Source organism: Protopterus annectens, chromosome 1.part2 (genome assembly GCF_019279795.1).
Source record: "Protopterus annectens isolate FY-2018-M chromosome 1.part2, PAN1.0, whole genome shotgun sequence".
Lineage (NCBI taxonomy): Eukaryota > Metazoa > Chordata > Ceratodontiformes > Protopteridae > Protopterus > Protopterus annectens.
In genome coordinates this window covers 927,037,846-927,057,732 of record NC_056727.1, presented here as the reverse complement: position 1 = coordinate 927,057,732, position 19,887 = coordinate 927,037,846, and the positions used below count along the sequence as shown (strand labels likewise).

At 43.1% G+C, this 19,887-nt stretch overlaps 1 protein-coding gene across 1 annotated transcript in view; it reads right to left on the bottom strand.

Annotated features, from left to right (window-relative positions):
• Nucleotides 1-19,887, bottom strand: part of LOC122792423 (CSC1-like protein 1) — a 740,103-nt gene that overhangs the window by 225,026 nt on the left and 495,190 nt on the right. Inside the window, exon 9 of the mRNA XM_044060212.1 lies at nucleotides 11,186-11,292. Coding sequence (XP_043916147.1) covers nucleotides 11,186-11,292 — 107 coding nt within the window. The remainder of the gene's footprint in view (nucleotides 1-11,185; nucleotides 11,293-19,887) is intronic.

Sequence of the window (19,887 nt, the reverse complement as noted above, 5' to 3'; positions counted from 1 at the left end):
GCCATTCTCTCCCCACTGTCTAAACTCCTCGAATGATGTATCCACCCCAAATGATTCATTATCTTACCTTCAACAATATGCTAGCAACGTGTCAACAATGTTTTAGGCCTTATATAGCACGACAACTGCACTCCTCAGTTTCACCAACACCATCAAACAACTCAGAGACAATGATAAAATAGTTTCTGCAGTCTTTCTAGACATATCGAAAGCCCCTGATATGGTCCCCCATCCCAAACTATTAAATATTCTCTTCAAACCAAACCTCAGCTCCTCTGCATTTCAATGGTTCCGAAAATATTTACAGGACCGCCAACAATCTGCAAAATGGCTTAATGTCCTATCCCCCCTTTCTCATCACACTAGGAGTACAACTCGAGGCTCAATTCTTAGGCCACTACTCTTCACTATTTTTATAAACAACCTCCATAGTGCTACCCCACTGACTTAAACTATACAATATGTAGATGACACAACACTTATATGCACTGCTAATAACCTGTAACACCTCCATGATACAACCAAAAAATCATTCTCAGATACTGAACTATGGCTCTCTATCAGCTCATACTCAACCCCAATAAAACAAAACTCATGATCTTCCAACCCACAACACCCCCCCCCCAAGCACTTTCTACATCAGAACTAGGAATAATACTAAAATTAATGCCGATTCACAAACAAAACTACTAAAGTAATAATAAATAATCTAAGATATGACCTTATATATAGCACAAACAATTAAGAATGTTCACAAAAAAGGGATACTCTTTGCAGAAATAAAAAGTATCTAACTGGCACTTCTAGGGTTGTCATTAATAGAACCCATCTTCTATCAACACTTCTGTATGGCTCCCCAGTTCTCACCAACCTTTAAAAAAACAGATTTAATTAAACTTGAAACATGCTACAATAAAATAGCTAAATTTGCAACCGATTGCCCACATCACAATTATCACCGTCACTCCTTAAAAAAACTCTCCTGGTTAGAACTCCCACAACTTCTGTCCTATAACCAATTAACCTTAGCGCACAAACTATTATACCAACCTGAAAAAAACCTGCCCTTCTAAATATTCTCCAGACAAATCGAAGTTTTCAGTCAACAAATAAATAACTGCTACAATTGTCCAAATCCACTAATATGGCAGGGGACTCACTAATTTCTCATAATGTAGCAACAAGGTAGAATTCACTACCTCACAGCATCCAAACCAACGCAAATACCAACCATTTCAAAAAGATTCTTAAAAATTATCTTAATGACATCTGGCTTTGCTCATGTACAGCTCAAGCTATCTAATTCTAATAGTTTCTGGTCATAATTTTTCTTCTTCCCTGACCACCTCATAATCTATGCTCTCCCTCTCATGTCTACATAATCTCCATCCTCATTCTATCCAATTTTCCCCCTACAAACCCTTCCTCAGATTACTTTGAGAAACCACAATGTCTACATTACAATAAGGAATTATATCAGATGACTGTATAATACAAATCTCAGCATAGCACAGAATATAATTTCTGGTGTACTGTATGTCTTGTATATATTTTGTATAATTGCTTGTATACATGTTGTATAATTTCTATATGTGGAGTTTTTCTCCCCAGGCTTCCTCTGAAAATGCATTTTATCCCAGTTGGACTTGCCCCGTAAACAAATGTAAAATAAATAAATATCACTACCTACAGTTCATGTCATCCAAGAGGGGAAAATGACAGTATGGAATGCAGATATTCCATAACAATAATCACAAACAGTATCTTTTTTTGGGTGCTTCCCAAGACCATACTTCTTGTAGTATCCATAAGGCATTTGTGTCAGAGACACTCAGAAGCAGTTTGTCTTCCCTGGCCATTTACCTTGAGAATCAACAGCTTAGACAGTTAGCCGAGGGTACCATGGTGGAATCCTTTAACCAAGAGACACTCCTACTAGGTAAGGGGGTGGTCAAGAAGTCTTGGCTGGATTCTTTAGCTGTCCAACCTACATCAGATGTCCCTCTAGAAGCAGGCAATAGTTGTGTAGGTCGTTGAGTGTTTACATTGGATTTCTCTGCCGTGACCCCACCAAAGCCCTGCATGGATCCATCTTTTCACATGTCCTCTGATGCTTTGCAGGCATCTGATCTAGACGTTGAGGGGGGAACTACAGTTGATGACCTCTGAGGGTTCTAGAGGGACTCCATAGATACTGGTCAAGGAGGAAATTCTGGGTTTTCTTCTCGAATCTCACCAATGGTCTGAACCTCTGGTATTTGTTAGGGCTGATCTCCCTTCTAAGAAAAGACAAAAACTGAAGCATGGTTCAGTCTGTCCTATGGATTCTGAAACTGAATAGCAAGAGTTTACTCTGGGCTTTTTCTCTACTTTATTGGCCCTAAAACCCCCTCAAGGGGTTTCAGTATCAACTCCTCCTTGGACATCTACCCCTTCTTGTTTAGGGATCGAGATTCCTCAGGTAAGGATACCCAGTCTGGGTAGGGGTCTTTGTTCTATTCTTCACAGATGCCTTCACCTTTGGCTTATGGTTCTGATCAAGAGAAGTCTATTAATCCCGAGTCTCCTTTCAAGGAATTGTACTTTGGAGAGACAATTGCTAGGATGATGGAATTCTTTAAGTGGAGCTCTTCAAGTGTCTGACATTCAGAGAAGTTAAGAGTTGCTTCAGTTGGATACTTCTAAGCCATCAGCAGTTCCTCCTGTGTTGGCTGCCTTGTTAGATACCTTCATTGCTAATTCAAAGTCTTTGATTCTCAGCCTCCTGCTCCTAAGAAACCTGAGAGGTTTTATAAGGTTCCTGAGGATTGTCTATTTTCTATTTAAGTGTCCTTCTGCTGATCCTGCTGTGCTGTCAGTCTCTTACCTTCTAAACTTTTGCCTTCTGATAAGGATAGCAGGGCAATGTAGAGGATTGGCAAGAAAGTTTACACTGCTTCTACTGTGGCCTTTAGGGCTATTAATTACCAGACTCACAAAACGAAGTATGCTCTTGGCCTTGATTGATCAGGCTTGTACAGTTATTTCTGCCCTCCTGATGGCAAATATTCGGCCTTATACTTTTTCAGGTTCTGCTTCTCAAGTGGCCAGTCACTCTATCAAGTATAGCTACAATGCTGCTGATGCCTCTTCTAGGGCTGCAGCTTTTGGGTCCATCATGACTCATTATTTTTGGCTTTGTCTCCAGTCTCTTCTGGAGGACAAAAAGGCCTTGTTTTTGGATGCTCCTTTGGATAATATTTATCTTTTTGGGACTGCTGCTGACATGTTTAAGTCTCTTCAGGAGAAAGACAAAGCCCTTCAAGACCATATTTTTCTCCCTCCTATCGTTAAGTTCCAGAGGAATTATCCTTCTAGGTCTGCTCTTCTTCATAGGCAACCCTGCAAGGTATCTAAGGTTAGGAAGGATGAGAGGAGGGCCCCCTCTGTTGAGGCTTCTCAGACTTCTGTGGCTCAGAAGCCTTCTTTATCTGATAAGCCTGCTTCTGATATCTCCCCCACGATAGACCAGGTTCCTTTGTCCCTTAGGCTCTCCCTTTGTATTCCAAATCGGCGTCTCATCACTTCGGACTCTTGGATTCTTTTTCCATCATCCATCAGGGTTACCTTCATGGTATAGAAATTTCTCCTTCCTTTTTCTGGGATTCCTCAACTTCCTCTAGAACAACATCATTTTCCAGAAGTTCTAGGGTCTCCATTGAACAAATGGACCATTCAACTTGTTCCCCCTTCCCAAATGGGAAGGGTTTTTTACTCCAGGATGTTCCTGGTTCCTCAAAAGCAGGGCAACTGGAGATCTATTTTGGCTCTCTCCTGGCTCAACACCTGTTCTGATATCCCTTTTTCTGGATTCTTACTCTTCAAGCTTCATTTCCTCTTATCACCCCAGGCGTTTCTGATGTCCTTGGATCTGAAAGATGCTTACCTTCATATCCATATTCACCCTTTCTTCAGGAAGTTTTTATGTTTCTGTGCTTCTTCCTCTCATTTTCAGTTCTCTGCTTTGCCCTTTGGCCTCTCTACTACCCCATGGGTATTCACAAAATGCCTAGCTACTGTGATTGCCTTCTGCAGGCTCCAAGGCATTCAGGTTTTCCTTATCTAGATGATCTGTTGCTTCAGGCACCTTTCTCCCAGTCGATTGTTGCAGGATCTGCAGTTCATCATCTTTCTTCAAAGTCTGGGGTTTACTATCAACTTCCAAAAGTCAGTCCTGACTCTCTCAGGATCATGTGTATCTGGGATACAGGATTCAGATGGTGCCAATGTTGGCCTCTATTCTGCCTCCAAAGGTATTGTCATTGGCAGTCTTCTTTCAGTTTTCTTCTTCCTCTGACTGCCATGCCAGTGAGGGAGTTTCTTCTAGCCCTGGGATTCATGGCCTCTTCTATTCTGATGTTTCCTTTTGCCAGACTGCAAACACGGAAGCTTCAATTGTACCTCAAGTCAGTTTGGATGCAGCATTGTCACCCTCTGAATTTCAGTGTACCTCTCTTTCCCTGTCTCAAGAAGGAATTTGAGTGGTGGATTCCAGAGTTCACTCTCAACCTCCAGTCCCTCCTCAAGAGCTGGTCACTGATGCCCAGTTACCAAGAAAGAATATTCTTTGGCACAGTACACAGACTGTCATACTACTGATGTCATATATTTGGCTCAGTGTAAAGATGGTCATTCATTCTACATGGGGAAAACCAACTGTAAGCTTAAGAATCGAATACTACAACATATGTCGGCAATACGTTTAGGGAACACCCATAATGCCTTATAGCAACACATCAGTAACAATAATGGACACGCATTTGATTTTATGGCACTCCAGACTACCAGAATGTCTAGAAGAGGGGGTGATTTGAGCAACTTAACAGAATATTATGAAACTAAGTGGATTGTAGAATTGGGTGCTGATAGAGCCCCAGGCATGAATGGTGTTATTCCGATCAAACCCACCCTAAAAATGAGGATGGTTTACTATTGAATTTGATTGGTTACTGAGTATTTTAAATAGCTGTTTTAGTGATTTGTAAGCTGTCTGAAGAAGGGTTGTTAACCTCAAAGTGCTTACACTGTGGTTTAATAAACATCAATTTCTACAGCATAGTGGTTTGGATATTTTTGTTTTCTTGCATATTGCTTTTTGGATTTCCGAACTTTTAGTGTAAAGGTTTCATTTGTTCTTTAGAGTGCAAACACGGAAGCTTCAAAGGTACCTCAAATAGGTTTGCAGCATTGTCACTCTCTGAATTTCAGTGTACCTCTCTTTCCCTGTCTCAAGAAGGAATTTGAATGAAGGATTCCACAGGTCACTCGCAACCTCCAGTCCCTTCTCAAGAGTTGGTCACCAATGCCTTGAACATGGGGTGGAGGGCATCTCTTGGTAACCTGAAAGTTCAGAGTCTTTGGCTTCCCCATCAGAAGTCAGACCATATCAACATCAAAGAGATAAGGGCTCATTCTGGCCCTTCACACTTTTCACCCCATGTTCTCTCCAGGCCCCTTGAAAGTGTACACAAACACTATAGTGATGTGGTACGTCAACAAACAGGGGGCATGAAATCTTACCTCCTCTGCAGAATGGCACTTCAGGCTTGGGAAGTGGCTCTCGGTCATCAGTTAACTCTTCAGGCAGTATACATTCTTTCAGAGCACAATCTCTGGGCAGGTCCAAAACACAGGCTCAAGAATGGATGCTTCATAGAGATTTGTTTCTGAGCACTGTCCATCGGTGGAGTATTCCTCAGTTATATCTTACTGATTCCCCTTCGAACAGGCAGATTCTTCTCTTCTGTTCAACAGTGCCATGTCATCTGGCCTGGAAGACATGTCTTTTCCTTTCCTTGGAAGGGGAGGTTTCTTTATGCTTTCCCTCCTCCTCCTCTACTGCCAAGAGTCCTGCTGAAGATTCAGCTGGACTCCACAAAAATCTTGCTAGTGACCAAGACAGCACTGGTTCCTCCTATTAATGTATCTAGCCAGGGGATATCATCACAAGTTACCTCACCAGTTGGATCTCCTCAAACAAGACAAGAGGTCTCATCCATTCCTACCTGCCCACTCTGCAACTGACATTGTGGGTTACAGGGTTTTGATCTCTTTCAGGCACCCCTTTTCTGAGGATGTACTCAGGGTTTTACAGGAAGCAAGGAAACCCTCACCAGAAAATCTTTATGTCCAAATGGAAGAGATTTTTGGTCTGGTGCCATGCTCGTAATCAGGACCCTTTTTCAGTGGAGGTCCCTCTGGTCCTCTCTTATTTGTGTGAGTTGCTCCACTGTAGCTTGGCCTATTCTGTGAAGGCCCATTTGTCAGTCATTTCTGCTTGTCCATTCTTGAATCCTCCTTTGACTTCTTGTTTTGAGATCAAGCAATTTCTTAAAATCGCCCTACATACTAGACCTCCAGGAAAGCCTATTCCTCCTCCCTGGGACCTTAGTTTTGCTTTGGAAAAAATGACTAAAGACTCCTTTTGTGGCTGCAGATTCTGCTTCTTTGCAACACTGTACCTGGAAGACTGTTTTGTAACTCGCTCTTACTTCTTCTCAGAGGGCTTCTGGGCTCCAGGCCCTTATAGCCATGCCTCCTTTTTTGTTTTTTTTTCGTAGGGACAGGGTGTCCCTTAGTAGTAACCATTCTTTTATGCCCAAGGTAGTCTATGAGTTGTCTTTGAATCAGTCAGTACAACTCCCTTCCTTTTTCCCTTCTCCTCAGTGTGCTACTGACAGGGTCCTGCATACCTTGGATTTGCACAGACAACTGAGGTACTATTTGGACAAAACTAGGACTCTTCATAAGTCTGATCAGCTTTTTGTTTCCTTTCATCCCAGATTTTTGGGTTTGGGTATATTTAAGCAAATGATCTCTTCCTGGATATCTAAGGCCATCACCTTTTTGTTATTCTTTTCACGGCAAATCTCTATCTGCTTCTGTTAGAGCTCATTCCACTACGGCTGGTGCCTCTTCTGGTGCCTTCTTCAAGGGGTTGAATACCAGTTCCATCCTTGAAGTTGCTACTTGGTCTTCAGTGTATACCATTACTAAGCATACATTGGATATGGTTTCTAGGGCCACAGCAGGTTTTGCTGAAACCATTTTATGTGGGTTTAAGGGCTCTTCTCAGCCTTCCACTTCCCATTCTGTTTCATGACCTTTCTTACTCTCCACTCTGTAATGAATATTGCAACAGTGATATAGAAGGACATTGTACAGTTAGCTAAAATCTTACCGTAACAGTAGATGTCCTTCTCTTCAGTGTTACAGTATTTGCTCCTGCCCTCAAACTTCCTCTTGTTTATTCTGCCTTTTTTCCTTCTGGATGTGCATGGACTCCTTAGTGTCCTGTGATGACTTCTCTTCTGGGACAATTCAGTTCTAGGTAGCTGTATCCATATGTCCCTTTTATGCCCTATGTTCTATGCAGGGAGCATAAATGTGACCAGCCCAAACAAGCTCTCTTTTAAGCTTATTTATTCTGGCTGAGGGACAGGCTGCCCAGGGCAGGACATATGTTCTGTAATGAATACTGCAACAGTGAAGACAAGGGTATCTACTGTTATGGTAAGATTTTACACAACTGTACTCTCATGCTTAAAACAATTTGGGTGCCAAACGTGAGTGAGTGGAGTGTTCACTATATGACTTCCTAGTTTTAAGTTTTTTGGTGCAAGTTGTGTGAAATTCCTGGTTACAGTTACAGTGCATCATGTCTAAGAGAATTTGGACTTGCAATGGCTTATTTTCTTCAAACAAAAAGAAGGGAAGGCACTGCAGATACTTATATAAGGGAGTGAATAAATAGTTACATCTGATACTGTTTAACATGTTAGTATCAAGAGAAGTAATATTCACTTTACTTGGGGAAGAGTTCAACAGGAATGTGTTGAACAGTTTGTTAGAAATGTTTAGGATAGCCAAGATGTTTCTGTTGAATTTCCCTAATGTTACTGGTTTCCAGAGTGCTAGTTGTCATCCCTTCTTTTCTATACAATCTTTGGAACTGCAAGTCTATTTTCATTAGCTGAGTTGGTCTTCCAGAATCTCCAAGCTTTCTTTGACTTTTATGACTTTTTCAGTTCTGTGGTTAGACACACAGTGAGTTTTCCTTGATGCCTAATCTTTTTAAGAGGAAATAACTTATCTCACATGGAAAATAACATATGACATACAGCTGACAGTTCGGAAGAGTAAGCTGTTGTAGACTGAACTGCAGTCAAACTGAAGCTGAGAAGAGTATCTGTAAGTCTCAGGAAAAAGTTCTGCAAAGTATAATTTATGGTAGTAACTTCTAGACATCGAAAGACCCAAATGAAGTAATTGGACAGTGTAAAAAAGACAATTCATAATTGTCTCTGGTAAGATGCATTCATTTACTCCTGCAGGTATGGGTTAAAGAAGCAACTGGCTAAATAAATTAGCACATTAAAATAAAAGGACAGGACTGAGTGCCACAACAGAAAATATAAACATATATTAGATAAAAACAACAAACGTGTTTTCATTCAAGCATCTTCAGGTTCAGTTTTAAAAAATATTTTTTGCCACAGCACTCGGTGCTGTTCTTTTATTTTGATATTCATTTTGTCTGTTGACTGAGCTTTGCCATAGTTTGCCATTTTGTTTGTACATAAATTAGTATTTATCACATTTAATACTTCATAAATAAATGTCCTGGAGCTGAAGTTAATAGAATGGAAATGTAGTGTGTTGTAGTACACTGAAGAATGAAGTAACAAGATGACAGGCTGGCAAGAAATAAATAATTAACTTGTATGAAGATTATGGCTTTTAAATGTTATTCTTTTTAATAAATGTATACATTTTGTGTTTGTAGTGATATTTCAAGATCAATAAATATGATTTTCACAAAACAAATTTTCACCACTGTCAAGTCAGAAAATGTGATCTCGGTAAAGTAGGCATGGCATGCTCAGTATGACAGACGGCCAACTCCTTTTTTCTTGCTGCCAAAATAAATATATTACAAATATTAGAAGAGAACAAGAATGAGACTACAACCCATTGATTACTTACTGGAATTTAAAATCAATAAATCACAGCATTAGCGGGGTTATTTATTTGGCTTATTCAAGATTCATGTGCAAGCTCTACAGTCTGGCTCGTGACTATGGCTCTAAATGGAAACATTTAGTACAATTAACTAACTTTAACCTGTGAAATATTAATTTAATAATCCTTGCACAGATAGCAATACGGTGGCAGCAGTCACTTAGGTCATTTTTTTTTCCTTATTTCTTCCAGTCTAGAATAAAACACCTAAGCAATTAATTAGTAATGGCCCACAGTTCTTAAAAGGTAAGACATTTTGTGCATTGACAAAAATCTGGTCAAAAACAGGAATGTACGGTGTTTTCTGTCCATTCCCTGCTTCAATGAAATTTGTCCATGGTGTCAATGATAAATAGCAAGACTGCAGAACAGTGGGGGTAAGGACATTTATCATTAACTCCTTATACCCCCAAACTATTGTGCAAACTCTGAATTGATATATTTAGAATGGAAAGTCAGGGATTCTTACCCTGCAAAAACAGTTTTTACAATTTTAATTGTTACCAATAATATACAATGCTGATTTTTTTGTAATGAGTTTCAATGAATGTTGCAGCCATGTTTAAAGGTACATCCTTTGAAAGTCCTCCTGAGCAATACTTTCTCCTGACCCACTCAGGCCAGTCAGTAAGCAGCAAGGCACAGCTGGTCTAACAACTTTTGCATAAAGATGACAGACCAAACAGCTGACTGCATCATAAGCTACCATAAATATCTTATGAAGAGAGAAATCACATAAAACGATTCCAAAAACCCAAGAAACTGAAAATAGCACCAAGATGGGTAACTGTGACACTAAATAAGTTAATAGGAGCAGGGGACCCAACTTTCCTATGCGACAGGCAGGCAGGAAAAATGAAACATCAGCGTTTGTGCTAGAGAAAGCAACATTCAATGGATTTGCTGCTATGAAGAAATTGTATTTCAGCAAAATGTAAGGCACCCAGATACCCCTGTATGCTAGGAATCAGCACAATGTGATGACGTTCAGCTAGTCTCCTGTGAAGAGAATCTTTAAATGCTGAAGAAAACAAGCTACAAAGTTTTCCCTTTACAAGTTATGGAGGATTAACACTGAATGCTACATTGCTTTTCTTAAGTGTGAAAAGACATGGAAGGAAAAAAAAAAACAGTAGTATGCCCTTTTCAGAACCACACACTTACTCATCTTGAGATAGTCATCTCCTATTTAAAGTAACTTACTTATCTTGAGATAGTCATCTCCTATTTAAAGTAACTTACTTATCTTGAGATAGTCATCTCCTATTTAAAGTAACTTACTTATCTTGAGATAGTCATCTCCTATTTAAAGTAACTTACTTATCTTGAGATAGTCATCTCCTATTTAAAGTAACTTACTTATCTTGAGATAGTCATCTCCTTTTTCGTTAAAGCAACTTTTTATTCATTGCTAAGCTTTATAAACTAATTGCCATTCTGACGTATGCTCATGCTAATTGTACACGCTGAATAGCATCGATAATGTTTTATTGCTTCTTATATGGAATCCTTTAAAGACTAAAGTTAAGGATAACAGAAGGGGCAACTGTACATAACACAAATATTTACGGTTTGTGTGGGAGGGGGCACTGTCTAGTCATCAACTCAACTCCTTTGTTTAATATTTGATGATTACAGTTTTTAATGAAAAAAATGATCAGTATAATAAATGAATCCATCTTGTGTGTGTACAAATGCTGTCTGCTCCTCTAAGTTAGAGTGGAGTACAGCTGGATAAAATAAGTAAGGAAAGCAATGAAGGAATGTTCCAGACAATTCATCCTGGCTTGGAATGTTTTACGGAAAATGCTGCGCATTGCATCTTCTTAGATTCCCTTCACAACAAATGCAAAGCACAGAGAAGGCAACAGACTTCATTCTTAAAGGAAATGGGATTACAACTTGCTGGTGAAAGAACGGAATTGAAGAAAACAAAGATATGATCATGTAGCAACATAAACGCATGTTAAAAAAAGATATTTAAACAGTATTAAGGTTCCTAAACACCCGTTAGCAAAGAGTGCTATCTTTTTTCCATCCCACTAAATATTTTATTCCTCCTATCAAATACAGTAACACAATGTAGACCATCAGTCAGTATAAACACAAAAATACATCTACTTACTTTGTCCAGTGTCGCTCCAGCAGTGTTGAATAATATACAATGGTTGGCAGTAATGCAGAGAAGGACCACAGCAGGAGTGTTGGGAAGAACTGACTAACTATTGCACTCTAAAAATAAACAGCAAGTTAATTTAGTTTACAGACAAAAGAGGGCAACCGTGACATGTGGCATGCCATATGCAAAATAATTCCAACGGTTTCAAAATAATATATACTGGTTAAATATACAGATTACAAAAAATAGCAACTCAGCACCTATAAACTTTAGGATAACATGAATATAAAGGATTTAGAAGTTTCATCATCAGGAGATCGGTGCAACAATTTATCTATTTGCCACCAAAAATGTAAATCTTATATGAAACCACTTAAAAAAATTCAACCACAATAGGTAAGCACTACCTATAATTTTGTTATATTTATTTTATGTAGTCATACAGCTTAGCACATATATTTGCAGGTGGCTTCTATCAATCAGGCATGATGCCCACTAAGCCCTTTGCTCTGTCCATTGATCTCTAGGGTTCCCTAAGATTGTTAACCCTGGAACATCTCCCACTACACATCTCAAAAAAAAAAAAAAAAAAAAACATGACATCAGGCCACCATACAGAGTTCTCTACAGAATAAAGGGCTTTGGCAAGTCTGCACTTGGAAAGAACAAAACAGTGGAGTAACAGCAGTATGTCCATGTGACAGGCATGCATACTTCCACATATATTCCACAGAGACTATGTCCCTACAGTAGTCCTTTCCAGAAAAGCACTTGTTTGCGCCTGGAACAGCAGTCATCATTCAGACTTTGTCACGGAACCTAAATATCCAACCATAAAACAAACCTGATTCACCCCCAACACACTTACTGAACAAAGTAGGCAGCTGCCACGGCAATCTCTTCTACATCAATGCTTCTCCAGCTCCTGGGCTACCAGCAATACAGTTAGGAGAAAAGCCCATGTGCCAATGTTCTGCTGGGACCAGTTGAATAGCCTTGATACTGACGAGAAAGTACTTGCTTTTGGGCCTCTGTCCATTGGTTTGGGGCGAGGTCTGGCCATCCGCTTGGGGTTGGGAGTGAGTGGAAGTGGAATCTGTATCCCTGGGAAACAATGTTTAAGGCCCATCTGTCCTAGGTAATGTACTCCCAGATTTTGGCATGCAGGGCAAGTTTCCCTCCTAAAGGTGCAAGTACTTGGGCAAGGCTTAGAAGAGTTAAGGATAAGTCATTGTGAGATTTTACCATAGGATGGCAGCTTACTACTCCCTGTTTTGGATGTGGGTGCACTCCATTGCTTAGATCTGTGCATACCCTGAGACGGTAGTCTTGGTGGTCAGCTGCCTCTGCGTTTGGACTGAGAAGGTCTGGGAGGGACTGGAAAAGATCAGTTTTTTGAAGGCCAGTGCCTAATGAATCTAGGTGGCTGTACTTGTATGAAATCTTTAACAGTTTGCATAGATTTAGCTTTTTCCTCTATCCTTTTGAGGACTTCTGCTTTATTGCCAAATAGATGCTCTTGGTTTAATGGTGCATCTAGTAATTTTGCTTTGACATGGTCTGGCAAGTTTTGTTCCTTAAGCCAAGCATGTTTTCTAAGAACAGACCCAGTGACAGCAGCCATGCAAGATGCTTCTAAGGCATAAAAAACACATTGCAAAGTATGTTTTCCAGCTTGGTTAGCCGAATGCATTAACTTTTGTAAATCTTTATGTTCTGCACAATCAGGAATCAACATAATTTTCTGTTTAATTAGTTCCATAATATGTTGCTGATACTTTAACATATGAAACTGGCAATTTAAAGCCCTGATGGCAAGAGTAGCTGAAGTCTATACCTTCTTACCCCAGCTGTCTAAAGCCCTAGAATCCCTGACCAAAGGGGTAGGATTTTTGGCCATTGTAGCCTTAATGCCTTTAGGTCCCTGGGAAATGGTCTCTGGATCCGCAGCAGGATTCTTAAAGAGGAATTTGTGAGAGTCAGGTACTCTATAGTACCGATCAGGTTTCCTGGGAGCTGGAGCAAAGTATCAGGGGTGAGGCTGGATTCCAAGAAGACATCATCTACAATTTCCAGAACAGGAAGGATAGCTAGAGGCCTGTGCTGAGGCAAGTCTAAAAATTCCCCGAGTCTATTTTTGGACTGAGAGTAGTCCTGGTTCTCCCAGCAGAAATGCTCTCCAAGGGTATGCAGGGTTTCACCAAAAGAAACATCTTCTGGTGGGAAAACAGAGGGAATGGAATCCTCTGCATCAGAATCCTCATACGTAGATAAGGGTATGTCCTGGTAATCAGAAGGATCACCGTTATCAGACTCCTGATCAGAAGAATCAGAAGGAAAATCAGTTCTTGGTCTTTTTGAGGGGAAGGCTGACTTCCCCTAATTAAAGTAATAAGGTCTTCAGGCATTCTAAGCATTTGTTTTTGTGGCATGTGGGCCTGAGAATGCGCTTTGGTCGTTGGTTTCCTAGACGTAGTGCGAACTTTAGGCCGGAGAAATTCAGTATTTTTGGTTTGAAACAAAGTCACCAGTTTAATATGAAAATCAGAACGCCTGAATATACCCTCAGAAGCTGGTGCCTGCACAGCGGCTCCTGACCCATCCAAGGTAGAGACATACGCAGACTCCATAGTCAAAGCATCATCTTGCGGCATACTAAATTCCAAATGGGCCTCAGTAGAGGATTGCGAATCTGTAGAAGTGGGTATCAGGGGCTGCGAAAGGACCTCACTGGAGTACCGGCAGACTGGCAACTAGCTTAACAGTAGCATCCTCGGCAGTTTAGGACCTATGCGGTCTGTCTCTGTCTTTATCCTTATGTTTTTTCGGAAGATTGGTAGTCAGATGGCTTATCGAAGCCATTTCGGAATACGGAGATAGACAGCGAAAGAATTTAGTGACAAAAATAGCCCGATGATGAATAGTTTGGGCGCTGAACAAGGCACAAAACTGACAGCAAGGGATGTTGTGGTCTAGGCCTAAACAGGTGACGCAGTAAGAATGAAAATCTCTGTAAGGTGTTTGCTTTCCATAGGCAAGACAATGATTCATTTTTCTGACATCGATTAGAGCAAGAAAAAAGGATCCCCAATGGGGTACTTAACTTTTAGATGACTTCAGGTCTGAAACTTGAAAAATGAAAATTTCGGGAAGCGGCCGACTGGCACTTACAAACTGCTTCGGGCACCGCATGGCAAGAAGGACTGATGTAATGGCGTTGGCTGCATGTTTTATACCCCTGACAACCTGACGTCATGGAAGAAGCAACAGCATCTGACAGAAATCCCAAGACTCTGGTATTCAGACTGACTGAGGGCTACCTGCAGGCAGATAACCCAAATGTGATGACTGCAACAGTGAAACACGAAGAACATCCGTGGGCCAGTCGTGGATTAGAGCATCCCTAGGGGACTCCCCCCTCCAGGGGAAACAGGGAGAAATAGCTGCTGCACTTTTTGTTTGATGGGGAGGCGAAAAGATCACAGCAAGGCTGGCTCCAGTGGCTGAAGATTTCTGTCGCCACCTCGGGATTGAGGGACCGCTTGTGAGGCAGGAGTTTGCTCAGTTTGCCCGCAATTACATTGGAGCTCCCCGGGATATACGTTGCTATCAGAAAGCAGTTGGAAGCTATTGCCCACTGCCAAATTCTCATGGCCTCTCGACACAGGGGGTAGGACTTGGTTCCTCCTTGGTTGTTGATATACCAGACCACTGATATGTTGTCTGACTGAACTGCAATTGTCCCAGAAGGGAGAACCGAATGAAAAGCCTGCAACGCTAACAGCACTGCTCTCAGTTCCAGGACGTTGATATGCATGCGGGCCTCTGAGATGGACCACGCACCTTGGACCGTCTTTCCCTGTAAATGCCCCCCCCACCCGACCAGGGAAGCATCCACGGTCACAATAACCCTGGGCTGAGGGGATTGAAATGAGCGACTCCAAAGCTCTGCAACTGACCTCATCCACCAAAGGAGGTCCTGCTTGCAGGAGTTGGTTATTTGAATCTGGTAACTGAGGGGGTGATAGTCCGAGAACCTCTGACAAAGGAGGAGCCATTGTAGGATTCGCATGTGTAGCTTCACTAGGGGCACTATTGGAATTGAAGCTGCCATGGATCCTAGGGCCTGAAGAACTTCTCTTGCTGAAACTTTTGCTTGACACAGTATCACTCGGAGCTGGAGCTTCAATCGCTGGAGTCTGCGATTTGGGAGTGACACCAGACAGGACCGAGTATTGAACACTGCTCCAATGAATTCTATTTGTTGTGTAGGAGTAAGGTTTGATTTCTCCCAATATATTGTTATTCCCACAATTTTTGCCAGAGTGTATAATGCAGTGCTGTTACCAGAAGACGCTCGGTGGGGGCGGTGAGGCGCCAGTCGTCCAAATATGGAAACACCTGGAATCCTTGTAGTCTCAGGTGAGCTGTGACCAATGCCATGCACTTCGTGAACACTCTGGAGGGCTGTAGAGAGACTGAATGGCAGGGCACAAAACTCATAATGACTGGCCCCTAGCCAGAAATGAAGCAGACTCCTGGAGCATTTGTCCATCTTGATGTTATGATACGTATCCCAAAGATCTGTCAAGCACATCCAATCGCCTTCACTTAAAAAGGGGAGAATGGACTGAACTGTGACCAACCACAATCTGGTTGGGGTGACAGACTTGTTTAAGTTGCTGATATCCAAAATGGGTCTCCAGTTCCCTGTCTTTTTTGGCACCAAAAAGACTCTCGAGTAAAATCTGGATCCGTGTTGGTCTGGTGGGACTGGTTGGATGACTTTTCTTTTGAGACAGCTTTATTATCTCTGAAGCTGTCCCTTTGACTGGGTAAAACATCAGGAAGCTTTTTTGGAAGATTTGGTTGACATGAAAGGGGAATGGTGTACCTCTGGTGATTATACTCTGCACCCAACGATCAGTGGTAATAGATTGCCAGGCAGCTTGGTGCAGAGAGAAATGACCACCGACTGCTTCCAGAGGTAAGCAATCGGGCTGCTCCTCAAGAACGCTAATAATGCTGTCCAGAAAGAGAGTCCCTGGACCCTTGGTTATGAGGACCCCACTCTGCCTCTGTAGGGGCATCTTCTGGAATTGTTACCCCCTCTGCCCCTGGGGGTATCATTATCATGTGCGGCACGGAAAGGACCCCGAGATTTTTTGTGCCACACTTTCCCACTCCTCTGATTCCGGGAGAAGGTACATTGAGGATTGGAAAACCGTAGGCCTATGGCAGACAGGGTCTTTTCATCTTGCTTGCACCTGGCTAGCGTGTCCTTCACTTTGGGGCCAAAAAGGGACAATGCTTCAATGGGAGCATTCAAAAAGGAAGACTTGAGGGGGTCTCTGTGAGGTCACAAATGCGCATCCAGGAATGACGCCTCATGACAATGCCCGAACCCGCTGCTCTAGCCGCCCCTCCGATTGCACGTGAAAGCAACCTCATGGAAGAGTTGGATATCAATTCCAGGGTTGCAAGCTGTGAGGCCATTTTGTCCCTGACCTCAGACAGCTATCCTGAGAGTGTCCCAGAGAGTTCAGAGATCAAGTCCCTCTGGAGCCCGAAAAATGTGCCAAATAGTTCAGGGACCATATAGCAAAGGTCTCTAATACAAAAACTCACTTCCCACATCTGTCCATCACCCGGGACTCCATGTTGGGTGGGTGGACAGCAGGACTTTCTTCTGCCAAGTCCTTTTTCATGGCCACCGCCACCACCATAGCATTGACTGGTAACCTTCTGGACCAATGTAGGTTCTCCTCAGGAGGGGAAAGAATTTTGTCAGGTTTCCGAGGGATCGCCTCAATGGAATCAGGGTTCTTCCAAGCATGCTGCATGACGAGCTGGACAAGCTCGTTGGCAGGCAGGGTCACCCAAGAGGTAGAAGGCCAGGTGTGGAAAGCCTGCAGGAACCCTGACTCCTCAGACGAAGGGTTGGAGGGCTTCCAGTGATCCTTTCTGCTTTAGCATTTCCAGGATGTCTCCGAAGGAGACATCATCAGAAGGTGACTGAGGGGACCCTTCACCATCATCGTAATCCAGGTCTTACATTAAGGACTCCTCGAGTGAGTCCATGTGCTTCCTCTTGCACATCCTCTTTCAAGGGGGCTCTTCAGTTGGAGTGTCTGAGGAGGACTCAGAAGAGCGGGTAGCCTGAACACGGTTGTCCTGCGGCTTCTTTGCCCAGTGTCCCGGGGTGGGTGGGTCTGTGGCAGCTGTAGCTCAGGGGGTGAAAACTGGGGTTCTGATATCAAAGGAGTGCTTCCAGAAGCAAGAGCCCTCCCCATTACACTTAAAGCAGGCCCGCCCGAAGAGGGATGGGAGCCCAGAACAGAGAAAGACAACCTCGGGACCGGAGTCACACCCCGCTCTGACGAACCAGCCTCCACAGATGGAGCCTCAAGCAGGATCAGTGTGGACGGGGTTATTGGCACTGAGAATGGAACTGAGGAGAAACACAGCTCCATGCCCCGGGCCAAGGTGCCCACCTCCCAATCCCCGGATTGAGGAAGGACAGGTTCTGCAGGAACAGAGGACCAAAGGGACAAACTTGGAGCCTGAGTGAGGTGCACTATAGGCACCAAAGTGATGGGTTCCGAGAAGGATGTTGGAGCAGAAGGCTTCCGAACTGAAATGGTAGGAGGAGGAGTGTAAGGAGTCTGTGGAGAGATCGACCCAAGTCCTGGTGGATGGGTCTTAGAAAGTGTGGGTATTCCCCTGGCTACCAACAGCTGGTCCACAAGATGCACCATGTTGTGTTTCAACAGGCTCCTGGTGGATCTAGTGGATACTACAGATGGAGAGTCAGGACAGCCAATGAACGGGCTATACACCTGGACCAGAAACTGGTCTATGGAAGGGGTGTATCAGGTCCATGGTGCAAGGTCTGCCGGTATTGAAGTCTCAAGTTTCGAAACCGGGAGTAAAGGGGTCAAATCCAACTTTGTCGGAAAAACACTTGGTGCCAAAGTGGCACTCAGAGCCAAAACGGTCTGTTCCAAAACTGTAACTGATGAAGGTATTGAAGGTGTGCCCTGAGCCGAAGTGGCCACAGGTGCTGAAGTCGAAATAGGTGTAGCGAGATCTATAATCGGTGCTGGAGGCAGGACTGGTGCCGAAGCTAGCACCGGTATCATAGATTTCAAGATGCTTGGAGCCGACAAGGACGGAGCTGTAGAGGCAGATTTATGTTCAGAGGACAACTTTGGAACCTTTGACTTCACAGGCTTACCCTGATCACCCGATGGTGAGGAGGGAACTGAGTGGGATCTCTTTTTGTCTTTAGTAGGAGGGGTTGAGACCTCCATTGCAGAAATGGCCCCTGAAAAGGGAGACTTAAGTAACCCTTTCAGTATCCATTTATTTTTGTGCTCATTAAGAGTGCATTGACTGAAACTCTGACAAATGTCACAGGGAGGGTGCACCGAAAGGTGGGTGTAGTATTCGGGCTGGTAGTGTGGTTGTTGTACTGTAGGGGCGCTGTGGGGAATTCAACATGTACTGTTGGTTCTGTATTCTCTGGTAACTTGTTGGTTCCGGTGTAGGTATGACTTGCAGAAGTTGGAAGCATGTAGCATGGGTGCGCACCTGGAGGCTCTTAATAAAGAAAGGCCTTACAACTCCATAAACCGTGTGGTCTTCTTATTTCCCAGGATGTAACATATTGGCGACGAGAGGATGGAATGCCTCCGAGTCCGCTGCGAGTGAAACCGGTGGGCTGCAGTTCATGTCGGACGACGAAGAGACGGGGCCTGCTGGAGTGATGTCTGGTTCCATGTTGGGGTCACTGGTTGCATACGACTGTCAGACGGGAGGAGTATTGTGAAGTGTTGGAACATTTTTTTGAGGCAAACCAGATAATGGAAGCGGGTCGGAAGCGAGCCATATTGCTGAGCTCGGTGGGCAGCAAGACGTACAGTCTGATGAGGAACTTATTGAGTCCTGATAAACCGGGGGACAAGTAGTTCACAGAGTTGACGAGCTTGCTTCAGTCACATTATAACCCAAAGCCGAGTGCAATAGTCCAGAGGTTCAAGTTAAATTCAAGGACTAGAATGGCTAATGAAACGGTAATGGAGTATGTCGCAGTGTTGAGGGAACTGGCGCAACATTGTGATTATGGGGACAGACTGACCGAAATGCTACGAGATAGGCTCGTATGTGGCATTGCAGATGACCGCATACAACGCAGATTGTTAGCGGAGCCTGACTTGTCGTTTGAAAAGGCCTTGAAGTTGGCACAGGCCATAGAGACAGCGACTAAAGACATTCGTGATTTACAGCAAAAAAACATTGAAGGGGTTGGAAGCAGGAGTGCTACCCCACTGCCAGTGCATAAATTGGGCATGGAGCATAAATCACAAGGGAAGTCTGGTCAGTATGCTTGTTACAGGTGTGGAGGTGAACATCTGTCACGGAACTGTCGTTTTTTAAATGAAAAATGTCATGCTTGCGGGAAAAAGGGCCATGTAAAAAAAATGTGCCGCTCAACACCCTCTCGGGACCAGCCGAAAAAGGGGGAGGAAAAGAGCAGTATGATGGAAAGGAAGGGAAACCGAAAAATAAAACGGCAGTATGCACACCACATGCGTGAAGGTACAGATCAACAAACCAGGGAAGCCGAAGAAGTGTTTACAATGTTTAACGTGAAAGAGGCCAGGTGGGAAAGAGTTGATCCCATTAAAACCCAGTTGGACTTAAAT